At 56.2% G+C, this 19,924-nt stretch overlaps 2 protein-coding genes across 2 annotated transcripts in view; one reads left to right on the top strand and one right to left on the bottom strand.

Moving 5' to 3' along the window:
- NXN (nucleoredoxin) overlaps positions 1-15,381 on the top strand; it is a gene marked incomplete at both ends in the record, with an annotated part of 43,440 nt that extends 28,059 nt beyond the window's left edge. The window contains 7 exons of the mRNA XM_080357213.1: positions 3,568-3,685; positions 4,971-5,104; positions 5,441-5,541; positions 6,061-6,167; positions 10,816-10,995; positions 12,598-12,722; positions 15,199-15,381. Of these exons, the coding sequence (XP_080213339.1) occupies positions 3,568-3,685; positions 4,971-5,104; positions 5,441-5,541; positions 6,061-6,167; positions 10,816-10,995; positions 12,598-12,722; positions 15,199-15,381 (948 nt within the window). The remainder of the gene's footprint in view (positions 1-3,567; positions 3,686-4,970; positions 5,105-5,440; positions 5,542-6,060; positions 6,168-10,815; positions 10,996-12,597; positions 12,723-15,198) is intronic.
- Positions 15,382-17,518: 2,137 nt separating this feature from the next.
- On the bottom strand, positions 17,519-19,907 carry MRM3 (mitochondrial rRNA methyltransferase 3; the record flags this gene model as incomplete). The annotated part of the gene is made up of 4 exons (XM_080357120.1): positions 17,519-18,147; positions 18,315-18,482; positions 18,865-19,109; positions 19,645-19,907. 4 exons carry the CDS (start codon positions 19,905-19,907, stop codon positions 17,603-17,605), a joined length of 1,221 nt encoding a protein of 406 aa, XP_080213246.1. The 3' UTR covers positions 17,519-17,602.
- Positions 19,908-19,924: the final 17 nt, after the last annotated feature.

Genomic DNA, 19,924 nt, shown 5'->3' with positions numbered 1-19,924 from the left:
AGGTTCCCCGCAGTGCCGGGTTGTGGGAGCGCGGCGGTGGGGACGGCCGTGGCTGTCCGTCCAGCCCGGAGCCGCTCTGTGCGGCGGAGATGGGCTCTGCTGGTCACAAGGGCGCTTTTCCACCCAAATCCTGCTTGTGAATTCCTAGGGCAGACTTCATGTTCCAGCCTATGGCTCTGGAAGGAGAGACGGGCAAGAGCTGAGCTCATGTCCGTAATGGAAACCTTGCTGTGCTTCCATGGGGCTGCTGGAGAGCGGGGTCTGTCCAGCACCTCCCCGGAGGAACTGCGCAGACCCTGGGGTTTGATTTCTAGAAGAAAATGAGCTTTGTGTTTCATTTAGGAGAAAGCAGCAGCCATCTGCGTTAGGAACATGTTCATTATTGCTGAGGGATCTGCTTTTGAGCTTTGCCTGGGTGTTCCCGGTCGGGGGGAAGCAGGGGGTGCAGGATGAGCAGCGGCAGCGTCTGCGCGGCTGCCGGCCTGGGCAGGTGCCTCCAAATCCTCTGGGTCTCCTGGGCAGAGCCAGCTCCATATCCTATGGAGGATGGATGTACAGGACCTTCTACAGTCCAGGCTCGAACAACCAGGCAGAAACGCATCCCCCAGCGAGGGTGGGGGGACCACCTTCCCACCCACTCGGGCTCATTTCACCGCAAGCAATTTCCTTTATCTTCGGCAGCGTTAACCGCTGCGGCTCAGAATTTATGTTAGCAAGCGAATGCGACCAAGGGCTGATAAATCAGTCAGCACAACCAAAAATAGCGCCTGGCAGCTGTTGGGAGACGGGGATCCCTTCCCCGTCAGTACGTGGTGGAGCAGGAGGGGGTTTCATCCCTCGGCCGGGTGCCAGCCCTGCGCAGAAACAGCCCTGGGCTCCTGGGGACACCTCTCGTCTGACACCTTTATCTGGAAAAATTACTGCGGCTGCCTGCAGACTTCTCCCTGACGTGCCTCTTGGACAGACCTTTCCAAGTCACCAGGGCGGGGGATATAACCAAACCGCCTGCCGGTGTGGAGAGTGGCTTTGCAAGCGGTGGCCTGACGACTTGGGATCACAAGTGATCATTTTCAAGCCTCTCGTGACCGGTCGTGGGTGGAGTCGCAGAGGGAGCCCGGGCTGTGATTTCCAGGTCCTCCGGCACCGCGTGGTGATGCTTTGCGCAGGGATAAGGTTACCGGAGGAATCTGGTGACTCTGGTTTTTCCACTGGACTGTGGCACTTAACCACCTGCACGGGAGCCAGGGAGGTTTCTGTGAAGCTGATCAGCCCGTACGGTCTTTATTTCCTTGCTCCTTCTCCAGCGGCCATTCTGGGGTGAGGATGGAGTTTAGCAGGCGTGCGGCTTGAACCAGGAGCGAAGGGCGCTCCGAGAGGATCAGCTGCTTTTGGGCTGAATGGTCCGTAGATTATTTCCACATCTGTGTTAGCTTTGGCGTGATCCCGCAGATTTGCAACAGCTGTTGGGAAGCGGAGCAGAGATCCCCTCTTTAAATGGATGATCAAATCCTCGGAGTGCGGAGTGTGTTATTTCTATGTCATCCTCTTCACGACAGGAAAAACATCTTTTCAAAGTTGCTGAGGCAGCACTCTGCCCTGCAGCCTGAGCTATCATCCCGTCATCCTGCGGTTTCGGAGCAAGTCGTAATTTGCTTTCCGCATCCCACGCCCAGCCCGACACGGGACCCTTTGCGAGGTGGGCGGTTGTGCAGGTACGTGTACCAGAAGTGCCTGTTTTATTTTCTCCTGGGCTCCCTTTCGTGCCTGGACCACAGTGAGCGGAGCGGGACCGAGGAGGAGCTCCTCCGCTTCCCAGAGCCTGCGTGTCTGCAAACCCTCAACGTTTTACCCTGAGAAAAACTAAGCGGTCTGATAGTTTGCCACAAGACAGATGAGGTCATCCTGGTGTTCAGAGGCTTTAGGTGGAGATTGGATGTTTTTGCTCAGCTGCAAAAAAGTGGCGTGTGGGAATCCCGCAGCGAGCTGTCTTATCCAGAAAACCCAGCTAAAATGAGCCAGGCTTATTTCCTATCAAAGTTCTGTTCTTTCAAGGTCCTAGTAGATGGAGATTACTAAAATCTTCCTAGATGGGCGTTAACGCTTTCCTTCAGACCCAGGAGGGTTTTGTGAGCGCCCCGTTGAAAGCAGGCTGGCTCACACCACCATTCGGTTCTAACTTTTGTAAAAAGGTATTGGAAGAAATATTTAATACAGTGCTGTTAAAATCTGAATGTGGACGTGACTCAGCTCCATCTCTGGTGAGCAAAGCGAGGGCTCTGGACGTTGCCTCCCTTTCCTGCCCTCAATCGCCTGATGCCCAGATCGTTGCCTCTTCGCAAGTTGGGGATGGGGATATACAGAGCTGCGGCCTCTTCTGGGAGGGAATCTGGGTCCGTTTTCCATACTGATGGAAGCAGCAATATGTTGTGTGAGGGTTTCTACAGCTCTCATGGGTGGGATTCTCCATCCCCTCCTGCATTTGCTGGGTTTTATTTTCCAAACCCCAGCGAGTTGTAACTGCCCGGAGCCCGAGGGGCTTTGCAGAGCAGAGCTTAGGGGAGGGAAGGTTGTGATTCATTTCCTTCCTTTCTGGCTCTCGGCCGTGGTTTGGCTTTTGTTTAAGAGTTTGATAATTCACTGCTTGAAATTTTTGGAGAAATGTAAGTAAAGGTGGCGATGGCAGCAGCACAGCGGGGAGGCTGGAGCCAGCCACCATCTGCAGCCTTCGTCACCGCGTTCCTCCCCATCCCCGTGAGCTTCTGTACGTGAGTTGAGCTCCAGACTACCCTGTGCCAGCAGCACGTGCTGAGAAACGTCAGCCCAGGAGCGTGTGACGCCCAGAGCATCGGTCACCGCCGTCGTGTGGAGCCGAGCTCGCTGCAGAACACAGTGACCATCAGACAGCAACATCTGGAGTGGGGCATCCAAAACGTGGCCGCTGTGGCAGCGTGGGATGGATGAGTTGGGCTATACGGCCCCTGGGCTGGTGTCAAACCCGTCAGTCGGCTCCTGGGAACAAACCCGGGAAGCCTCATTTGCAGAGGAATTGTGTTTCTGTGCGTTGGCCTTGTTTTCAGCGCGGCTGTGTCTTGGCAGGGATTGCTGGTTTGTTTAATTAACATTGAAATGGGAGGGGAGGAAACAGCCAGGGAAGTGTTACAAATTACTTCAGAACAGTGGCGTTAAAAATATTTGTGCTTACCAATGTCTTCTAAACAAAGACCTCAAAGTATTGTAAATATTTAGCCCCATTTCACTTGCAAAGAGGCGAGTGCAACAGGAGGAGAAGCTTTACTGGTGTTCATGGGTAAGGCTATGAGACAAACGCTGGTCTTGCCCACATTACCAAGGGGTCAGTGGTGACAGATCATGTCTGTGTGGGCACTGGAGGTCCAGACTGGCCCATCAGCTCTACAGAGGTGTCCTCACATGCCTTCAGGTCCCTTGCTGAAGCACCAACTCTGCCGCTTTGCTTAGTTCCCATCTGAAAGATGCTAACACCCCAAACTCTTCCTCTTCGCGCTGCCAAGTTCACCTTTCTTCTCTCCCCTCCGACCTCTTTTCCAGCTGAAGCTGTGGAACAAGTACAGAGTCTCCAACGTTCCTTCCCTGATATTTATCGATGCCGCCACCGGGAAGGTGGTTTGCAGGAACGGCCTCCTGGTCATCCGAGATGACCCAGAAGGTAAGACTGGAGTCCTCTCTGCCAGAGAAACGTGGGCACATGGCTGCCTGTTTATTTTTAATTGCCTTGGGGGGGGAAAGGAAACAAACAACTGTTGTCATACTTAACTAATCAAGGCACTGTATTATTTTCAGCATAAAATTTTCTGCCTTATTCCTGCCAGATCTTGTGTTTTGGTTTTGCCTGTTGAAAAGAACAAAGATTTCCCCTCCAGGATTTTTTTTGTCTGAAGTGCTAATGAGGAAAAAGTCAGACTAACCGAAACGTTAGGTTTGGATTTTTCCCTGCTGGAGGCACATGGACAGAGAGACCGAGGGCCCAGACTTGCCATACCTTGGGAGCAGAATCCTTCCAGAATACTGAGCGCGACTCTATCACTGACATCACACTTTAAGGATAACGAATTCCCCATTATTTACAAATGCAACAGAAGAACGCTACTGTTCTCCATTTCTGAGGTTTACTGTGCTGGGGGTTGTTGTTAAATCCATCTTCTTCCGATTTGCAAAAACCAAAACAAGTAAAACGTGTGCCTGTACTCACAGCCCCATCATTCATCCATGGACACGTATTACCCCTCCGTCATTTCTTCACGCAGTAGGCACCGAGCGCGGTGACTGAGTGTTTAATTCAGGTGGCAGGAACTGTGCAGCGAGTACAACCGTGGCCTGAGCCATCTGGGACGTTTCCTCCTGCCTGGCTGAGCAGAGATGTGCTGCTCGGGGAGCTGGCAGCAGACGGTGCCGAGCATGTGTTTGTGTGTGCGCACACATGCTTGCTTTGGGGTGCACAGGGTTAGTCTAAGTTTAGATGTATAAAAATCTATATATAAACCACCCTTTATATATAAGGTTTTATAAATAAATAAGTATATATACATATATATATACATATATATATACACACATATATATATATATACACATATATATACACATATATATATATATATATATATATAAAAATGAGGGTAGTATCTTACAAGGCGAATAGTCTGACTGCATTCCTGAGCATGTACCACCTTGCCTTATGGAAACAAACGCTGTACATAAGGAAAAGGTGCCTCACCAGGCACAGAACCAGAGCAGGCTTGATCAAGCCAATGGTGCCTGTGTGAAAGAGGTGGCCCTGGCTCTGCTGCAGATCATGGCTTCCCCGGCTCCCCCATATCTTTGCAGAATGCAGGATGGGGTTTTTTTGGTGGTACTTTTTGAAACTGTGACTACTGCTTGTGCATCTTGCTGTTTTGTGTCTCCTCTCCACCCCCATCCCATCCACTCCCCAGGTCTGGAGTTCCCCTGGGGGCCAAAACCCTTCAGTGAAGTTGTTGCTGGGCCTCTGCTAAGGAACAACGGCCAGACGCTAGACAGCAGCGCCCTGGAGGGCTCACACGTTGGCGTCTATTTCTCTGCACACTGGGTGAGTGTAGATGCTTGGAAGAGCAGTTGGAGTGAGCTTGAGGTGCCCTGGGGATCCCCCTGTGGCCTTGGGAGAATAAAGACCTCGGGCCAGTTGGCGTTGAAGCAAAGATGCTCCAGTCATTCTGGAAGAAGCCGCAGCATTGCAGTGCCCTGTCACCCTCAGCTGGCCTTTCCGAAGTGGCCAGATTTTAAAAATGGATGAGGTTTTGTGGGCACCTTATGGGCCATAAGCTTCAACCACATCCAGGGCTGCTGCTCCAGCACAGACGAGGTGACATCTGGCTTTTCCTGGACACTGGAGATAATGTCCTTATGCACATGTTGTGTTTTGCAGTGCCCGCCGTGCCGGAGCCTCACCAGGGTCCTGGTGGAGTCCTACCAAAAAATCAAGGAGGCAGGACAGAAGTTTGAGATACTCTTCGTTAGCGCGGACAGGTAGGGAAGGCACTAACGCCCCGTGCAGGCAGCGCTGGCTGTTCCCCAGCCGGCAAGCTCTGGGCATTGCTGGAAATTTGATTTGAGGAGGAAATTTGATTTGAGGAGGAAATTTGATTTGGGGTATCACAGATTGGCCGTGATATCACAAAGGCTGCCTGAATCTTTGCCTTCCGCCCAGCAGCGAAGCGCAACAGGGGGTTAGCGAGGAGCAGCTCTGTATTTCGCTTTGTGGCTTGTGGGTCTGAACGATGCTTGAGCTGCTGCTGTCACCATGAGTTGACATTCAGATGCCCTTGGAGAGTTCGGAATATTTTTTTGGGGGGGAAAAATGCACCATGGACGCCTTCTTGAGGCTCTGGGGGATTTAAAATTGGTCTAGCACTCCCCAGGTTGTGTCTGCCAGCAGCCCTCACTGGTGGGCTTTGGTGGAAGGGATTAAGGGCTTTGCAGGTCGGGTTTTAATGAAGAGCGAGCCTTACAAGATGGATCCGTGCCCTGTTCCCCTCGCACACACAGGTCAGAAGACTCCTTCAAGCAGTATTTCAGCGAGATGCCCTGGGTAGCCGTGCCCTACGCCGACGAGGCCAGGCGGTCGCGCCTCAATCGACTCTACGGCATACAAGGTAGGACGGGCCGTGCCGACGCGCAGCTCTGCTCCTTTCGGTGAATATTTGTAACGTCTCCTTTTGTTTAACTAAAACACAAGAGCAGCAAAGCACAGCACAGTGCCCCAGGCAGAGCCGCTTCGTGTTCCTGCTCTCCACAAACTCACATTCCTACCACCTGCCAGGCAGGCTGTTAGTTGAAACAGGACTTCCATAAACAACCTAATTCTTCCTGGAAACTTGGAAACTGTTTTTGGCTTGGATGTTTTTTGCCTAATTACTGATTTATTTATTTTGCTTTTTCTTGGAGGTTTGAATTTCTTTTTCTTGCTGTTTTATGTATCGCAAAGGCAGGCCATCGTTCTCTGCAGGGGCTGAGGGAGATGGCATCTGGTTTGTGTTAGTGACATGAGTTACAGAAGAGCGTGTGTTTGATGTAAACCATGGCTGCGCCTTTACTGTACGTGCCAGTGCCAGAATTCCAGCAGCCGCGGCTGCTCGGAGGGGCAGGGGAGGGCTCTGTCTGTCTGGGTGGCTTCAAAGGGTCCCAAAGGCTGTAAAAACTCGCAGCAGACCCCCCTGGGACCGGCACCTTGTTCCTGCAGGGCACAAACTGCCGTGCAGGGCGGTGCGAGGTGAACAGCTCACAAGGAGCTCTTCTGTACGCACGTGTGGATTCTCCCTGCGGTTAAAAGGTCTTTTTGCAACTTATCGGTTTCTTACCCATTTCCATGTGGCACTGGTGAGGTGGGCACAGGCTGGTTTGTAAGGTCTGCAGGTGGGGAAGGGACAGAGGAGGAGGGGGAGCGTTGCCAGAGGTGGCCCAGGGCTTGGGGACAGTGGCAGGACAAATAATCCCTCCTTGGAGTCCCCTCCGAACACCCTTCTGAGTGAGCTCAGGTGCCGTCGCTCAGCTCCTTTCCCTGACCTTAAACCAAGAATAACCATTCACCTGCTTTAAATAGCCATCAGTGTGCTGCTTAATTACCTTCCCATGAGGCAAGAGCTTTCCAAGTTCATCCATCTTTTCCCCAGCCCTCTCACAAACCTCTCCAGTGCCGGTTTCAGCTGCAGGACTGCTGCCCGTCCTGCTGTAAATAAGGTGTCGAGCCCTGGAAACTGGAGCAGCAGGCATGCTGTAGCCAGGGAAACAGCGACAACAGCTTTCCCTCCGACTCCAGCCGCTGGCTCCTTAAATGTCTCTCGTCATTGTGTGCTGATGTGAAAATGTCAATATTTGCTGTCCCCCTGGGCCCTGACCCCTTCCTCTGCCAGGGAGTTCCTGTGTCACCCCGTGTTTCAGCTGCTCTCCCAGGGACGCCGACCCTGGGATTTGGGCACGTTGGAGTGCAAACCTTTCTGCGTATCTATCGCGGTTTTCCTGTGGAGTGGGAAGCTCTGTCCAAGGATGATCCCACAGAGTCACATCGAACTGTGGAGATGGGGTGAGTGGCACTTTGTCCTTGGCATTGCTGTCCCACGTCCTTCCCCACCCGGGAGCCACGCAGGCTTTGCAAAGCTGGGCTTGTGTTTCTGCACCACATCCGGAACAGCGCGCTGCGACCCCTGCTCTGCTCCCCAGGGGCTCCACATTGTCATTGACCCCCGCACGGGCAGCAATTGGGGATCCTCCGCACCGGTGTTGGTGTTGCCCACCTGTTTGCCGTCAGGCTGCCGCACCACCGGGGGCAAAATCTTTCTACAAGCACAGCGAGACATCGCGGGCTCAGCTCATCGCCGCTGGTGGTTATTCCACCTGCATGGAAAACAGGATCTGTGTAGTCTCACGTTTTCCCATATTCGTGGCTCCGATGCTGCGAAGCATCTTCGAAGCCCATTGAGCTGCAGCTCTGAGCCGGCAAGAGCGCGTAGCCCGTTCAGCATCCCGGTTATGGTCCCGGCACTGCATCGGGTTGTGAGCAGTGTGCACATGGGGTGGTTTTCCTGCTGTTTTTCGTAAGGCTGGGAGCTGAAACAACAGCAGAGCTTGTCTTCTCCAACTGCTTTAAGTTCCTGAGTGGTGGAAAGTAGCAAGAGAGTCAAATCTCGTGTTGTTTTAGTGCTGCGTTGGCCCCTACAGCGCTCAAAAACTCAGTGTAAAATGCAAGTTGAGTTATTGGCCTTTATTTGGGTTTACTTGAATGCCTCTATTCATAACCCCTGCGCAGTCGGTGGGCTGGACCGTACTCACCTATATTAAATTGCCTCTGGGTGCAGCACTATCTCGAAGAGACTCATGTCTTGTGTCCTGGCTGCTTAGAAATAATTCTCTGTTTTGTTTGCTGCTCCCGGGCTGCGTGGTCCTGCCTCGGGTACAATCCCCTGACAGATGAGATTTCCATGTCAGATATGAGTTTTAATATATAAATAAGTAGAAGTATCGCCAGGTTCGGTAACAAATCATTTGGCCTCCGTGTTTTCATAAAACGCTGGCCCCGCGGGAACCGAATCCATTTTCTAATGCATAAAAATCCAACTGAGCCCGTCTATGCTAATTCTCATCCAAAGCTTATACAATATACATTGCAGAGCGTGTGATCCGTGATTCTTCTTGATAAGTAAATTCTGGTGTTATGACTCATGGCAATTACCAGGGCCCCCAAAAGGCACTAAAATAACATGTAGTGGCTGGGATGAGCAGGAAGGGGGGAAGTATTGAGGTTAGTGGGTGTGCGTGAGGTTACGGAGGGTTCCCCGGTGCTGCTGCTCTGTGTCCTGTCCAAAAAGGATGCGTCCTGTCCAAAAAGGATGCGTTTGCCAGGGGAGCAATAACAAGGTTCACCGTGCTAAATCCAGCATGAATTATCTTAAAAATCTTTGTTTTCCGAGTCACTTCTGCGTTTGCAGTTGGAGGTTGGGCTGGGTGCTCTGGGGGATGTGTGTGGGTCCACATACAAAAATCAGGTGAAGTCTGAATGGTTTGAATAGCGGCTCTGGGATCGCACAACGATCTGTATCTAAATCAGGCGCTTAATTTTCTCAGATCAGCAAAGCTCATTTGAAATCCCTGCCCTGGAACGTGCTGCATTGTTCAGGCGACGGGGAGGGGTCTGGAGGGGATGGAAAAGGCGGCATTTGGAATCGTAAATGGATAAAGACCCGAATCCTGTGGGATGCCAATGGTGTGCGCTTCTCCTGGCTTCAGTAGCACTTTGTGCCTCGAAGGGCAGGGCCAGGGTGTGATTTCCCAATTCCTTCCACGCTGTTTAACCCATCCCTGCCCTAGAGCTATTTGGAATACCAGCAGGTAATGAATAAGCCTTTTTTGTAATACAAAAAGGTTTTCTTGGCATACCCTTAGGATTTGCAAGCCCAGCCATCCCCTGCACCAGCCCCGGCACACCGGCAGGAATGTGAGCGGCGCTGCCGGGCTGGAATGAGGGGAATGCGGCCGCTCGCCGGGACCTGCATGCAGGCTGGGACAGACAGACAGACAGACGTGTATTTCCTAGAGAAATGCCTAGAATTCAGGGCACTTGTGAGTAACCTGCTGTCGGACAAACATGGGAGCACACGGACGCTGGTCGCTTGACCCGTCTCTTGTGGTCTGATCTCAAACTCCCTCCTCGTCGTTCCTCATGGGATGTTTCTTAGCCTCCTCAAAGAGAGAGGAATGGTGTGCTTTCCAGATGAAGACACCAACATGAGCCACTCGTGTTGACTCTCCCCGGACTGTTTGGTGGCCAGAAAGCGTCAGTGGTGCTTTATCAGATGGGACAGTCAGCAGCTGGTGTCCACCCGGCCAGGTTTGAACAGGGGACTTGGGCTAAATCTCTGCTGCGAGCACGTTTGCCCCCCTTTTCCAACAGCAGCGGCCAAGCGAGGTGGGTGCCGGGTTCATTTGTGAGCATTGGATGCGGTTTACATGTGACAATTCTGCTGCATTAGGATCCCTCTCCGCCTCCCCTCGCAGAGGCCTGTGCTCTCTTCTGGGTATTTTTGGGGGGATCCATGGCCCTGAGCACTAAATCAGTGCTGGTCTGGGGGCCTTTCCTTCACCGTTGGTGTCAGATGCCTATGTCACTGGGCTCTGTGGTACAAAAAGCATCCGAACCAGGTAATAATGTTTGTGGCTGGTCAGACACAGCCCTGTGCTCTGGGAATGGATGGGTGGTTAGCGCCGAGGAGGGGCGTGGGGGTTCACGGAGGAGTTCGTGGCTGCAAAATCTATGGTGTTGGTTCTGGGAAGGAACACACCCTGCTTCTGGCTGCCATCGTCCATGATCCGCCCCGCAGAAAGGTTTGCATGTGTTCCTGCGGACCGGAGCTGGGCTGTTCCAGCGGCAGCTGCGTCTCAGCGCGAGGGTGACGGTGCCTGCGGGGCAGCGCTGGTCCCGCTGCGCTCAGAGGCATCTGTCCCGCGCCTGGCGAGAGGGGATGCGTGAGGAGGGTCTCTGCCTGGTCCCTTTGCATCCCGCAGCATCAGCGTGCGGTGGCGGTGACGTGTGCCTGCGCTCCGGCAGGGACAGGCCATGCCAGAGCCTGAATTCCAGCGCTCTGCGAGGACACAAACAGGATCCCGGGACCCCAGTTGTGCGCCGGTGCGAGCTGTGGAGAGGCAGCGGCTCCCCGGGCTCCCGCCAGAGCCGGGGCGATAGGAAAGGGCTCTTCTGCCGCCGGCTGGTTCGCATTTTGTCTGATCCTCCCCCATTTTTTTCCATCGCAGGCATCCCGACCCTCATCGTGCTGGACCCCAAGGGGGAGGTGATCACGCGGCAGGGCCGGGTGGAGGTGCTGAACGACGTCGAGTGCCGCGAGTTCCCCTGGCACCCCAAGCCCGTGCTGGAGCTGACGGACTCCAACGCCGTGCAGCTCAACGAGGGGCCCTGCCTCGTCCTCTTCGTAGGTACGGAGCGTCCTGGGGGAGCGCGGCTGTCCCATGGCGGGGTTTGCTGGAGAAGCCCCCTGTCCCCGAGCCTGCGGGGATGGTGGGGGGGGCCTGGGGCAGCGCTCTGTCCCGCTTCCTCGCACACCCTTTGTGAGCAGCACGCCCTCCTCCGCAGCGCTGATAACGCGGCTCTCGCTCTTTCCCTTCTTCCCTTTCAGATTTCCTTTTGACCCTGATTATTTATTCAGCAGAGCCCAGCGGGGAACGTAAGCACAGAGCCAAAAATACTCCCCTGGCGCGGGGAGGACCGGCCGGCCACGCCAAGCGTGATTGATTGGGGCCGGCGCTGCAGGCCTCTGGAAAGAGTTATTTTTATCTTGCTCTGAGCAAAGTTTTGCTATCACCTTGTTGCAAACCGGGGCTCTCGCTCAGCGCTGGAGGGGATGCCCGGCCTTGGTGAGATGAGCCGGGGCTCAGATGAAGCTGGTGCTGCGCCGAGGCAGGAATTGGGGACAGGAGCTCCTGTCGGCCCGTGTCCTGCTGGGAGACCCCCCGGCAGAGCGGTGCCCACGCTGCGCGAGTGGCAGCACCCCCAGGAGAAAAGAGGCTGAGCAAGAGCCGGTTGGGAGTAAATCCCGACCGACCTCCATCTGTTCCCGGAGGGGCTGGGGCTGGGTTAGCCAGAGTGTGCAGAGCTGCCTGGAGCGCTGCCAGCAGCGCTTGTTTGGGGAAGAATCAATCCTTGCAGGCACCCCACAGCTCTGCAGGTTTCTCACTGTGACAGACCCCAAAATGCAACGTCTCTGGTGTCCCCCTCTTCGCTTGGAGAAGCCAGAGAGGAGGGCAGGGGAGTGCAGAGCAAGGGCAGAGAGCACTTCGTGTAGGGGCTGGTTTGGTCGTGTTGGGTGGTGACATTGGGGACCACCAGAGCAGCACGAGCCGTATGTGACTGGGGGACCAGGGGCTGCTCTTCTGCCTTTTTTTAATGCCAAAAGTTGTCCCTGAATTGAAATGGTTTCATTTCGCTGCTGCTCAAGGACACAGTCTTTCCTCTTTCCAGCTCGGTATTTGAACTTCAGTGGTGGCTGGTGTTTGATTGATGTTGCCATCTCTTTCTGCTCTACCTCTGTCAAATCAAAGCTGCCTTCAGAGCGCTGCTGCCGCAGAGACTCGAGCAGAAAAGCTGCCGAGCAGCCGTCCCGAGGCGGAGGGATGGTGGGTGGCGGGCAGAGGTGGCAGGCAGCCTCAGATCAGCACGTTCGTTTGGTCTTCAAAACATCCCAACGCTTCTCAAACTGCAAAGCGGCTTTTTTGTGCCTGTTTGTCCCTTTGCTTCGTTGGCGGCACCAGGGAGTGAGCAGGGAAGTATTTCGGGAGCAGGAGCTGCTCTTCTGTTACGTGTTTCCCTGTCTCACATGAAAAGCGCGTTTCAGCTGCTCCCTAATTGCTACAGAGCCGCGCGGCTTTGAAGTTTGGCGCTGCGCATCCGGGGTCTGGTTTCCTGCGCGGTGCTGCTGTGGGACAGAGCTGCCAGCGCCCGCCCGCTTTGCATCCCTTTGATCCTAACCTCCTTTTTGACTCGCCTCTTTTGTTTTGCCTCCCCACCTCTGTGCCCTGCAGATTCAGAGGATGACGGGGAGTCAGAGGCAGCGAAACAACTGATTCAACCCATAGCTGAAAAAATCATCGCCAAGTACAAAGCCAAAGAGGAGGAGGCACCGTTGCTCTTCTTCGTGGCGGGCGAGGTAAGCGGGAGGAGAGCACAGGGCTGCATCCTGCTGTGTCTTTGTACGAGGACGGACTTTAGTTGGGTACTGCTATCGCCACCTTTCAGGTGGGTAAACTGAGGCATGGAGCTATTGCAGGTGGTTGGGGATGGCAGAGCAGAGCCAGACCTGAGTCCTGGCTCAGTCCCCGTGCTCAGGGCTGGATATTAGTGCTGGTGAAGGGGTCCAGTTGCGTTTGCTCCGAGGTGGAAACGCCTGACGGAGGGTGAGGGAGCACTGGGGATGGGCAGAGCAGCGCTGGGGGAGGCAGGAGGGAGCAGGAGCTGCCACGCTGGGGCTGCCAGCCCCAAGCTGCACTGCGCCCTCAAACCCTGCGGCCGTGCGGGCAGGAGTCGTGGCTGGGCAGGGGGAGAGGAGCCAGGGTTTGGAGTTTGGGTTCAGCACGGCCCCAGCGGTGCTGCCCTTTGGTGCTGCTGCCTCCTTCTCCTCCAGGAGGAAGGCAGGGATGGGTGCTCCAGCCTACCAGAGAAAATGGGACATGAGAAAATGGGCCTCTCCTGGCCTCCCTTTCCCCCACACAGGCGCTGCAGCAGGTTTGAACGTGAGGAAGGCTTTAGTGTAAGGGTCCAAAAAAATCTCCTGGTCCCCACTAGCCCTGCACTTCCCTCCCGCGGCACCGCTCGGGTCTGCGCAGGTGGCGGCCGCTGCGTGGCCGTGCGGCTGCTCCGTCCCCCGCGCCCACGTCACAGCCGCAGTGCGCCGCGAGCGGGGCCCTCCAGAGCCACCCTGCCACAAAAGGGTCCCCACGCCGCACCCCAGCCCCCCGCCAGGCAAACTGCCACCTCCCGCAGCCCTGTCACCCCCTCCAGTCAGGTCCCACTCCTGCCGCCGTAACGGGTCTCTGAGCGTCCCAGCTCAGCCCCGCGCCCCTGAATGAGCCCCTTGTTGGAAAGGCTGGTTTGGGAGGGTCCATGACCTGCCCCCCTCCCCCAGAGCCTGCGAAGCATTTTGCTCCCGCTCGCCGGCTGTAGCTGAAACATTGCTGCTATTCATCCGGCTCCCGACGTCCCTGCGGCGGCCGGGCCGAAGAATGGGGAGCGTCCGGCACGTCCCATTCATCCGTCACCTCAATAGCCGGGAGCGCTGGCCCCGGGTCTCGCTGGCCCCCGTGCACAAAGCAGCTCGGCCAGAGCAGGCGCCTCCCATTCGTCTCCCGATGCCGTCTGGGCTGGTTTCGCATTGATTAAAAATGGGTTTTGGTCCCTTTGCAGCAATCGGAGAAAGGATGAGGCATCCCAACACCTGGCAGGAAGGGCGGGGGGCGGCTGAGCACCCCGGCCCCGCTCGCCCTTCCCTGCCACGTGGTCCGGCTGCGCCAGAAACCCCTGCAATGGAAGGGGAGGCGCGACAGCCGCCGCAGAGCCACCAGCCTGATTGATTCCTGTCACTGCCCTCGCAGAGGGGCTCAGAGAAACGCCCCATTTGCGATGCCGCGCATTGTGGGCTTGGCCGGGAGCGGGAGCTCAATCACCCCGGCTTCGGGTTTTGCACCACGCAGCCTTGGCAGAGCCAGATGAGTCTTTCCCTGTTGCCCAGCGTTGTGTCTGGCTGAAGGGAAGGCACCCCCACCCCTGTGCAGCCTGCTGCTGGGGCCTGTGCCTCTGTGTGCCCTCAGACACTGGAGTCTGCTGGGGGGTTCAGCGTTGGCTCAAAGCCTGGCCTTTCAGCCCATTCCCCTTTTCTGCTTTGCTCTGGTGTGCACCTGGGGCCGTTCAGCCTGCACCAGGGTGAGCGGTGAGGCCGCGGCCGTGCCGGCACTGAGCTGGCGAGTCCCCGCATTTGGCGCTTGCCCCCAGCTCCTGAGCTGTGGATGCTGAAATCTCTTCTGTCCCAGAGGCTCTGGGGTGGCCCGGGGAAGCAGCTCAGTCTGGGGGTGCTGGGAGCTGTGCCGGGTGCGGAAAGGGTGGGAAGAGCGCACGGTCTCATCCCAGCCTTTGTCTCTTCCGACCAAAATGATTCTGTGATGGGACAAGAGGAAATGGCCTCAAGTTGAACCAGGGGAGGTTGAGGTTGGATCTTGGGAACAATTTCTTCCCAGAAAGGGCTGTCAGGGATTGGAACAGGCTGCCCAGGGCAGTGGTGGAGTCACCATCCCTGGAGGGGTTGAACAGACGTGGAGATGAGGTTCTCAGGGACACAGGTCAGTGGTGGTGTTGGGTGAGCAGTTGGGCTCGATCTTGAGGGCCTTTTCCAACCACGATGATTCTCTGATAGGATGGGAGGAAACGAGCCCGGTTTGGTTTTGAGACAAACTGCAGGCAGCAAGGCGGGTGCTGCCCGCTGTACTGGGCTGTACTGGGTTCTGCAGCACTGGGGCAAGGCCCAGGCTCTCCGGAGGAATTTGTGGGCTGGACAGTGGTGTGGAAGCAGCAAACTGCTCCTGTTGTCCTGACGCTGCTGACAGCTCCTCCCTCCCTCTTGTTTTGGTCTCCAGGACGACATGACCGACTCCCTGCGGGATTACACCAACCTGCCCGAGGCTGCGCCCCTGCTCACCATCCTGGACATGTCGGCCCGGGCCAAGTACGTGATGGATGTGGAGGAGATCACGCCTGAGATCGTGGAAGCCTTTGTCAGCGACTTTCTAGCAGACAACCTAAAACCTGAGCCCATCTAATAGGGGGCTTCTGCACCAACAGACGTTATTTAAAACTAGGTCTCTCTTCCGCCGCTCGTGGATTCTCCAGCGTGTCCTCACGCCCGACCCAGTATCCAACCTCCTTGTGGTGCCTTGTTTTACGCAGTGAATCCTTCTCCTAAGCAAACTCCTTGAGATGCACTTTCAGCAGGGAGTCGTTGGCGTTTGGAGACTTCGCTTGTGCTTCATGGTGATATATTCTCTAATAACCAGGCCAGAACTGTTCCCGTATCGTTATTTTATAGACGGCACTAGCTAGCAGGCAGATCTTTTTTGCATGGTGTTCTTCCCAACGTATGCATCAGGCAGTGGATGGGTTTCTCGGGGCTCTTTTCTTTTTCTTCCCTTTCTTTCCTTTCCCACCGCCCCTGCTGACTAAATGACTTTAAGGAAGCAATAAGGAAATTGTCCCCTTTGCCCCCGGCCTGTCCTCCTTCTCCCCATGCCCAGTGCCCTGTCGAGGCCAAGACAAAGTCTTAACTGCTGACAACCTCTGAAAGGCCATGGCGCAGCCGAGCTCTTCCTCCTGGGGGTGGGACCTTTCTGGGTGTGATTCCCACCTCCCACCCCGAGCACTGGTGGTTGTGCATGTCAGGGGGACATTCCCGTCCCCCTTTTTGGAGTCAGGAGGAGATCCAGCACCCCCGGGCTGCCCTCGCCTCTCCCTTGTGCTCTCCCCATCCCCTCTCTCCTCTGGTATGGATTGTCCTGTCCTCTCTATGTTAGTTGATTGAGCTGTTTTTCATAGGTGTGTCCCAAACCCAACGTTAATGGTGCTGTTCTTTAAAAAAATAACCAAAAAAAAAATCCCAACAACTAAAAAAAAATTCCTTCCCTAACCCAAGCAGCACAGCCAAGCCCCCCAAAAGTGACATTGTAAAAACTGTACATGGTGATTGGAACTTTGTAATAAAAACCGTTATAATAAGCTCGTCCCCGGAGGTGCCGCTTCCTGTGTCCGGCCGTGGGTAGAGGGGGCCGTCCTGAGACCCACGTGGAGTGAGGAGCCCCCAGCCCACCCAGGGTAGGTGTTGGTTCCCTTCATGGCGTTTCACTGCACATCACCCAGGGCTGGTGACACCCGCAAGCTGTTTGGGGACACCATGGAGTGGCAGCGTGGCCTCGCTGCCCCACACTGTGCCCATGTGCCCCCTGGGCTCTGCTCACCCCCAGCCGAGGGTCCCTGGGACGGGGGCGTCTGGAGGGGTGTGTGAACAGCCGGTGTTGTGCGAGGCTCCGCTTTTCCTTGCAGCGCGTCAGGCAGCAGTGGCGGGATTGCGGCCACTCCCTTTTATTGCTGTTGCAGGAACACCCCCGGGCTGGGAAAAAGAACCGCACAAATCCCCGCGTGTGCAGGTTTCAGCTCCTGTGTTCAGTGGTGACTCACTGAACTGTGGGCTCACCTGTCCCAGGGAGGGCAGAAGCAGAATTTGGGCTGTGAGCAACCTACCCTTAATTAATTTATATCCCCTTTATTGGAGATTTTTGAGGAAATACTCTTTTCAGTGACCCACCTGCACCACAGGGTGAAGGTCTCCGCAGTGAGCTCTGTGGGGCTGGACTTGGTGGTGGTGTTGCCCAGGTGGGGACAGATACCCTGGACAGACACCATCACGCGTGCTGGAGCTCGGAGACCCCAAACGGCAGCCAGCCCAGGCACCCTGGCAGGGTCACAGAGCACGGGGTTTGGTTGAGCACAGGCAGCCGTTATTTGGCCTTTCTCACCCCAAAACCAGTAGCGGTGAGGCCATGCAGCCCAGGGCTGGGAGAGGAAGGACACACGCGCTGTCAGAGGCATCCGGGCCAGGCCGGCACAAATTCTGCTGTGGCAGCTGCGCCCTGACCCCGCGGGGGGAGCTGAGACCCCCCCAGATCTGCTGGGTGGGCCTGGAGGGGCCTTGCCCTGGGCTGTGACAGGAGGGAGGGGAAAAAAGCGAGAAAAGCCGAAAATCCGGGCAGTGGGAGGTGGCTGCTGGCGAGGGCCCCCCCGCCATCCATTCCCTTCTCTCTAGCATCACCGTGCGGCCACAGCACCGTGGGGCTGGCCCAGGAGCCCAGCGCTCGTCAGGCACAGCTCCAGCCCTGCCAGAGCTGTTTGACATCCACTTACTGCAAACCAAACAGCACGAGCTGCTCTTTTATTAACAACACAGCGCGCCAAAGGGAAGAGATGCTTCTTCAGCACCCGAACCTCAGTGGTTTATCCCACTACAGGAAGCATCTGCCTTTGATCCTCCCGCTGGTGCTTCCACAGCAGCTGTCTCTTCCCCTCAAACAGCAGGATGCCCGCGGCGATGGCGGAGTTCAAGCTGTCCATGCCTGGCACCACAGGAATGACCAGTCTCTTCCCCCCGGTGCTGGCTGCGAGGTGAAGCGCCTCCAGACTCAGGCCATGGGTCTCCCCACCGATCACCACGGCCACTGGAGTCTGTGTCCAGTCCTCATAGTAACACTGCGTGGCCAGGTTTGGGACACAGACACTGTCTGCTCTCTCCTCATCCTCGTGCTCCGGAGCAGACGTGGGTTTGGACTTCCCGGGAGCAGAGCCGGCCCTGCCAGCTGCCCTCGGTGCAGACACGGCCTCGGCCCGAGCACCTGGGTCCTTGTTGTCAGCCACGCAGACCCGGACGCCGGCAGGAAGGTTGCTGGGAACAGATTCCCAGTCCAGGTTGGCGAGGACGGGCAGACGGAAGTGAGCGCCCATCCCTGCGCGGAGCACCTTGGGCTCCCATGGATCCACGCAGCCTGCAGCGGACGGGAGAGAAACAGCCACGCTGCGGCAGCTCCCACAAAGCTGGATCCAGCAGCAAATCACATCTGGGCTCTCTCATCACCTTCCAGCACCTCTTATTCCCTGCCTTACCCCCAAATGACTCAAACTAAAATTCTTCCCCCCAGGGAAAGGCTCTTACCTTTGGTGAGCAGCACCTTCTCGCAGCCAGCGCCTGCTGCAGATCTCAGAATAGTCCCCAGGTTCCCCGGGTCTCGGATGTTGTCACAGATGAGGAGCAGCGGCACGGAGCGGCTCAGCTGGGCGGCAGGGTAAGACATCTTGGTGTGGTCGGGCTTGGAGAAGATCCCTGAGGAGACAAAGCGCCAACAGGCTCTGGCTGACACACCCCGAGGAGAGGCTGTCTGCAATTTAGTTGGCCCAAATGTCACTGAAGACTAAGAACATCTCTTAAAAGAAGTTTGAGAAGAGTTTGTCACTTTACGAGATTATTTCCCAGCAGAGCTGGAGCAACGCACTATTAACAATGAGCATCAGCACCTTCAGTGCCCTCTGGGAGCTGCTTCCCCTGTTACCAAGCCAGAGAAAAGGGAATTCTCTTAAATGATGCCACTCTCGACAAGCTGCCAGAATGTCTAGAGCAGGGTTATGAAGAGACTCATTATCCACTTATTAAGTGTGAAATAAGTTTCCCTTTGAGCAATGTTGTGACTGTTTCTAAGACAACTCACCTATAAGCCCCTGAGGAGTCACCAGGTCAGACCAGCTCTTAATCTCCTCAAATTTCACCTTGACTAAGTTGGCTCGTTTTAGCGCTGCCTCGGGCAGCTCCTTCAGGTGCCCCACAGTGCTGAAGAAGAGAGTCTGCAGCACTGCTCCTGCCTCCAGAGCGTCCTTGATCAGCCTCTGACCCTCCAACAGGACTTTCCCGTGATGATCCCGAAACTTCTTTGACTTGGCGATGGTCACCACTTTTCTGCAGAGGAGTTAATGAGAGAAAACAGCTGTGACAGTGACAAAACCTTCAGTCTGATGCTTGCCCATCACTGAATCACAGAATCATTGTGGTTGGAAAAGCCCCTCAAGATCGTTACCCCACCTCTGGCACTGCCCCATGTCCTGAGAACCTCATGTCCGTCTGTCCAGCCCTCCAGGGATGGTGACTGCATCACTGCCCTGGGCAGCCTGTTCCAATGCCCCACAGCCCTTTGGGGAAGAAATTGTTCCCAGATCCAACCTCACCCTCCCCTGGCGCAACTTGAGGCCGTTTCCTCTGCTCCTGGCGCTTGTTCCTGGGGAGCAGAGCCCGACCCCCCCGGCTCCAAGCTCCTTTCAGGCAGTTGTAGGTTTGTCCGCTCAAGTGTCTCCAGAGCAGCGGTAACGGGCACCGCGGTGTCAGTCCCCCCCAGAGCCCCAATATCGCCGTTTGCCTCAAATTCCGCAGACCCGACACGGGCGGTTCCGCGGGCCCAGGCGGACACACGCACCCGGCCGGTGGGTCGCAGCCTCACCCCAGCCTCTTGTCACCGGGCGCCGCCTTCTCGTACCACAGCCCCGGCCCGGCCGCGCTCCGCTCCACCGCTGGAGGAGGCGGCGGCGGCGGCTCCCGGGGCCTCCGCTGCTTCTCGGCCGCTGCATCCCGCTCCTTCTGCGGCGGCAGCACTCGGACGGGGCTCCTCCGCAGCGCCCGCACCCCGCGCCGCCCCAGCGCGGCCTCCCCGGCCCGGCCCAGCACCGGCACCAGCACCGGCACCACCCTCCGCAGCGCCGCCATCTTGGCGCGACGGGCGC

This window comes from Nesoenas mayeri (assembly GCF_963082525.1).
Source record: "Nesoenas mayeri genome assembly, chromosome: 20".
In the NCBI taxonomy this organism is placed as follows: Eukaryota; Metazoa; Chordata; class Aves; order Columbiformes; family Columbidae; genus Nesoenas; species Nesoenas mayeri.
Note: the sequence above shows the minus strand (reverse complement) of the source record. Positions and strands in the feature narration are given on the sequence as shown.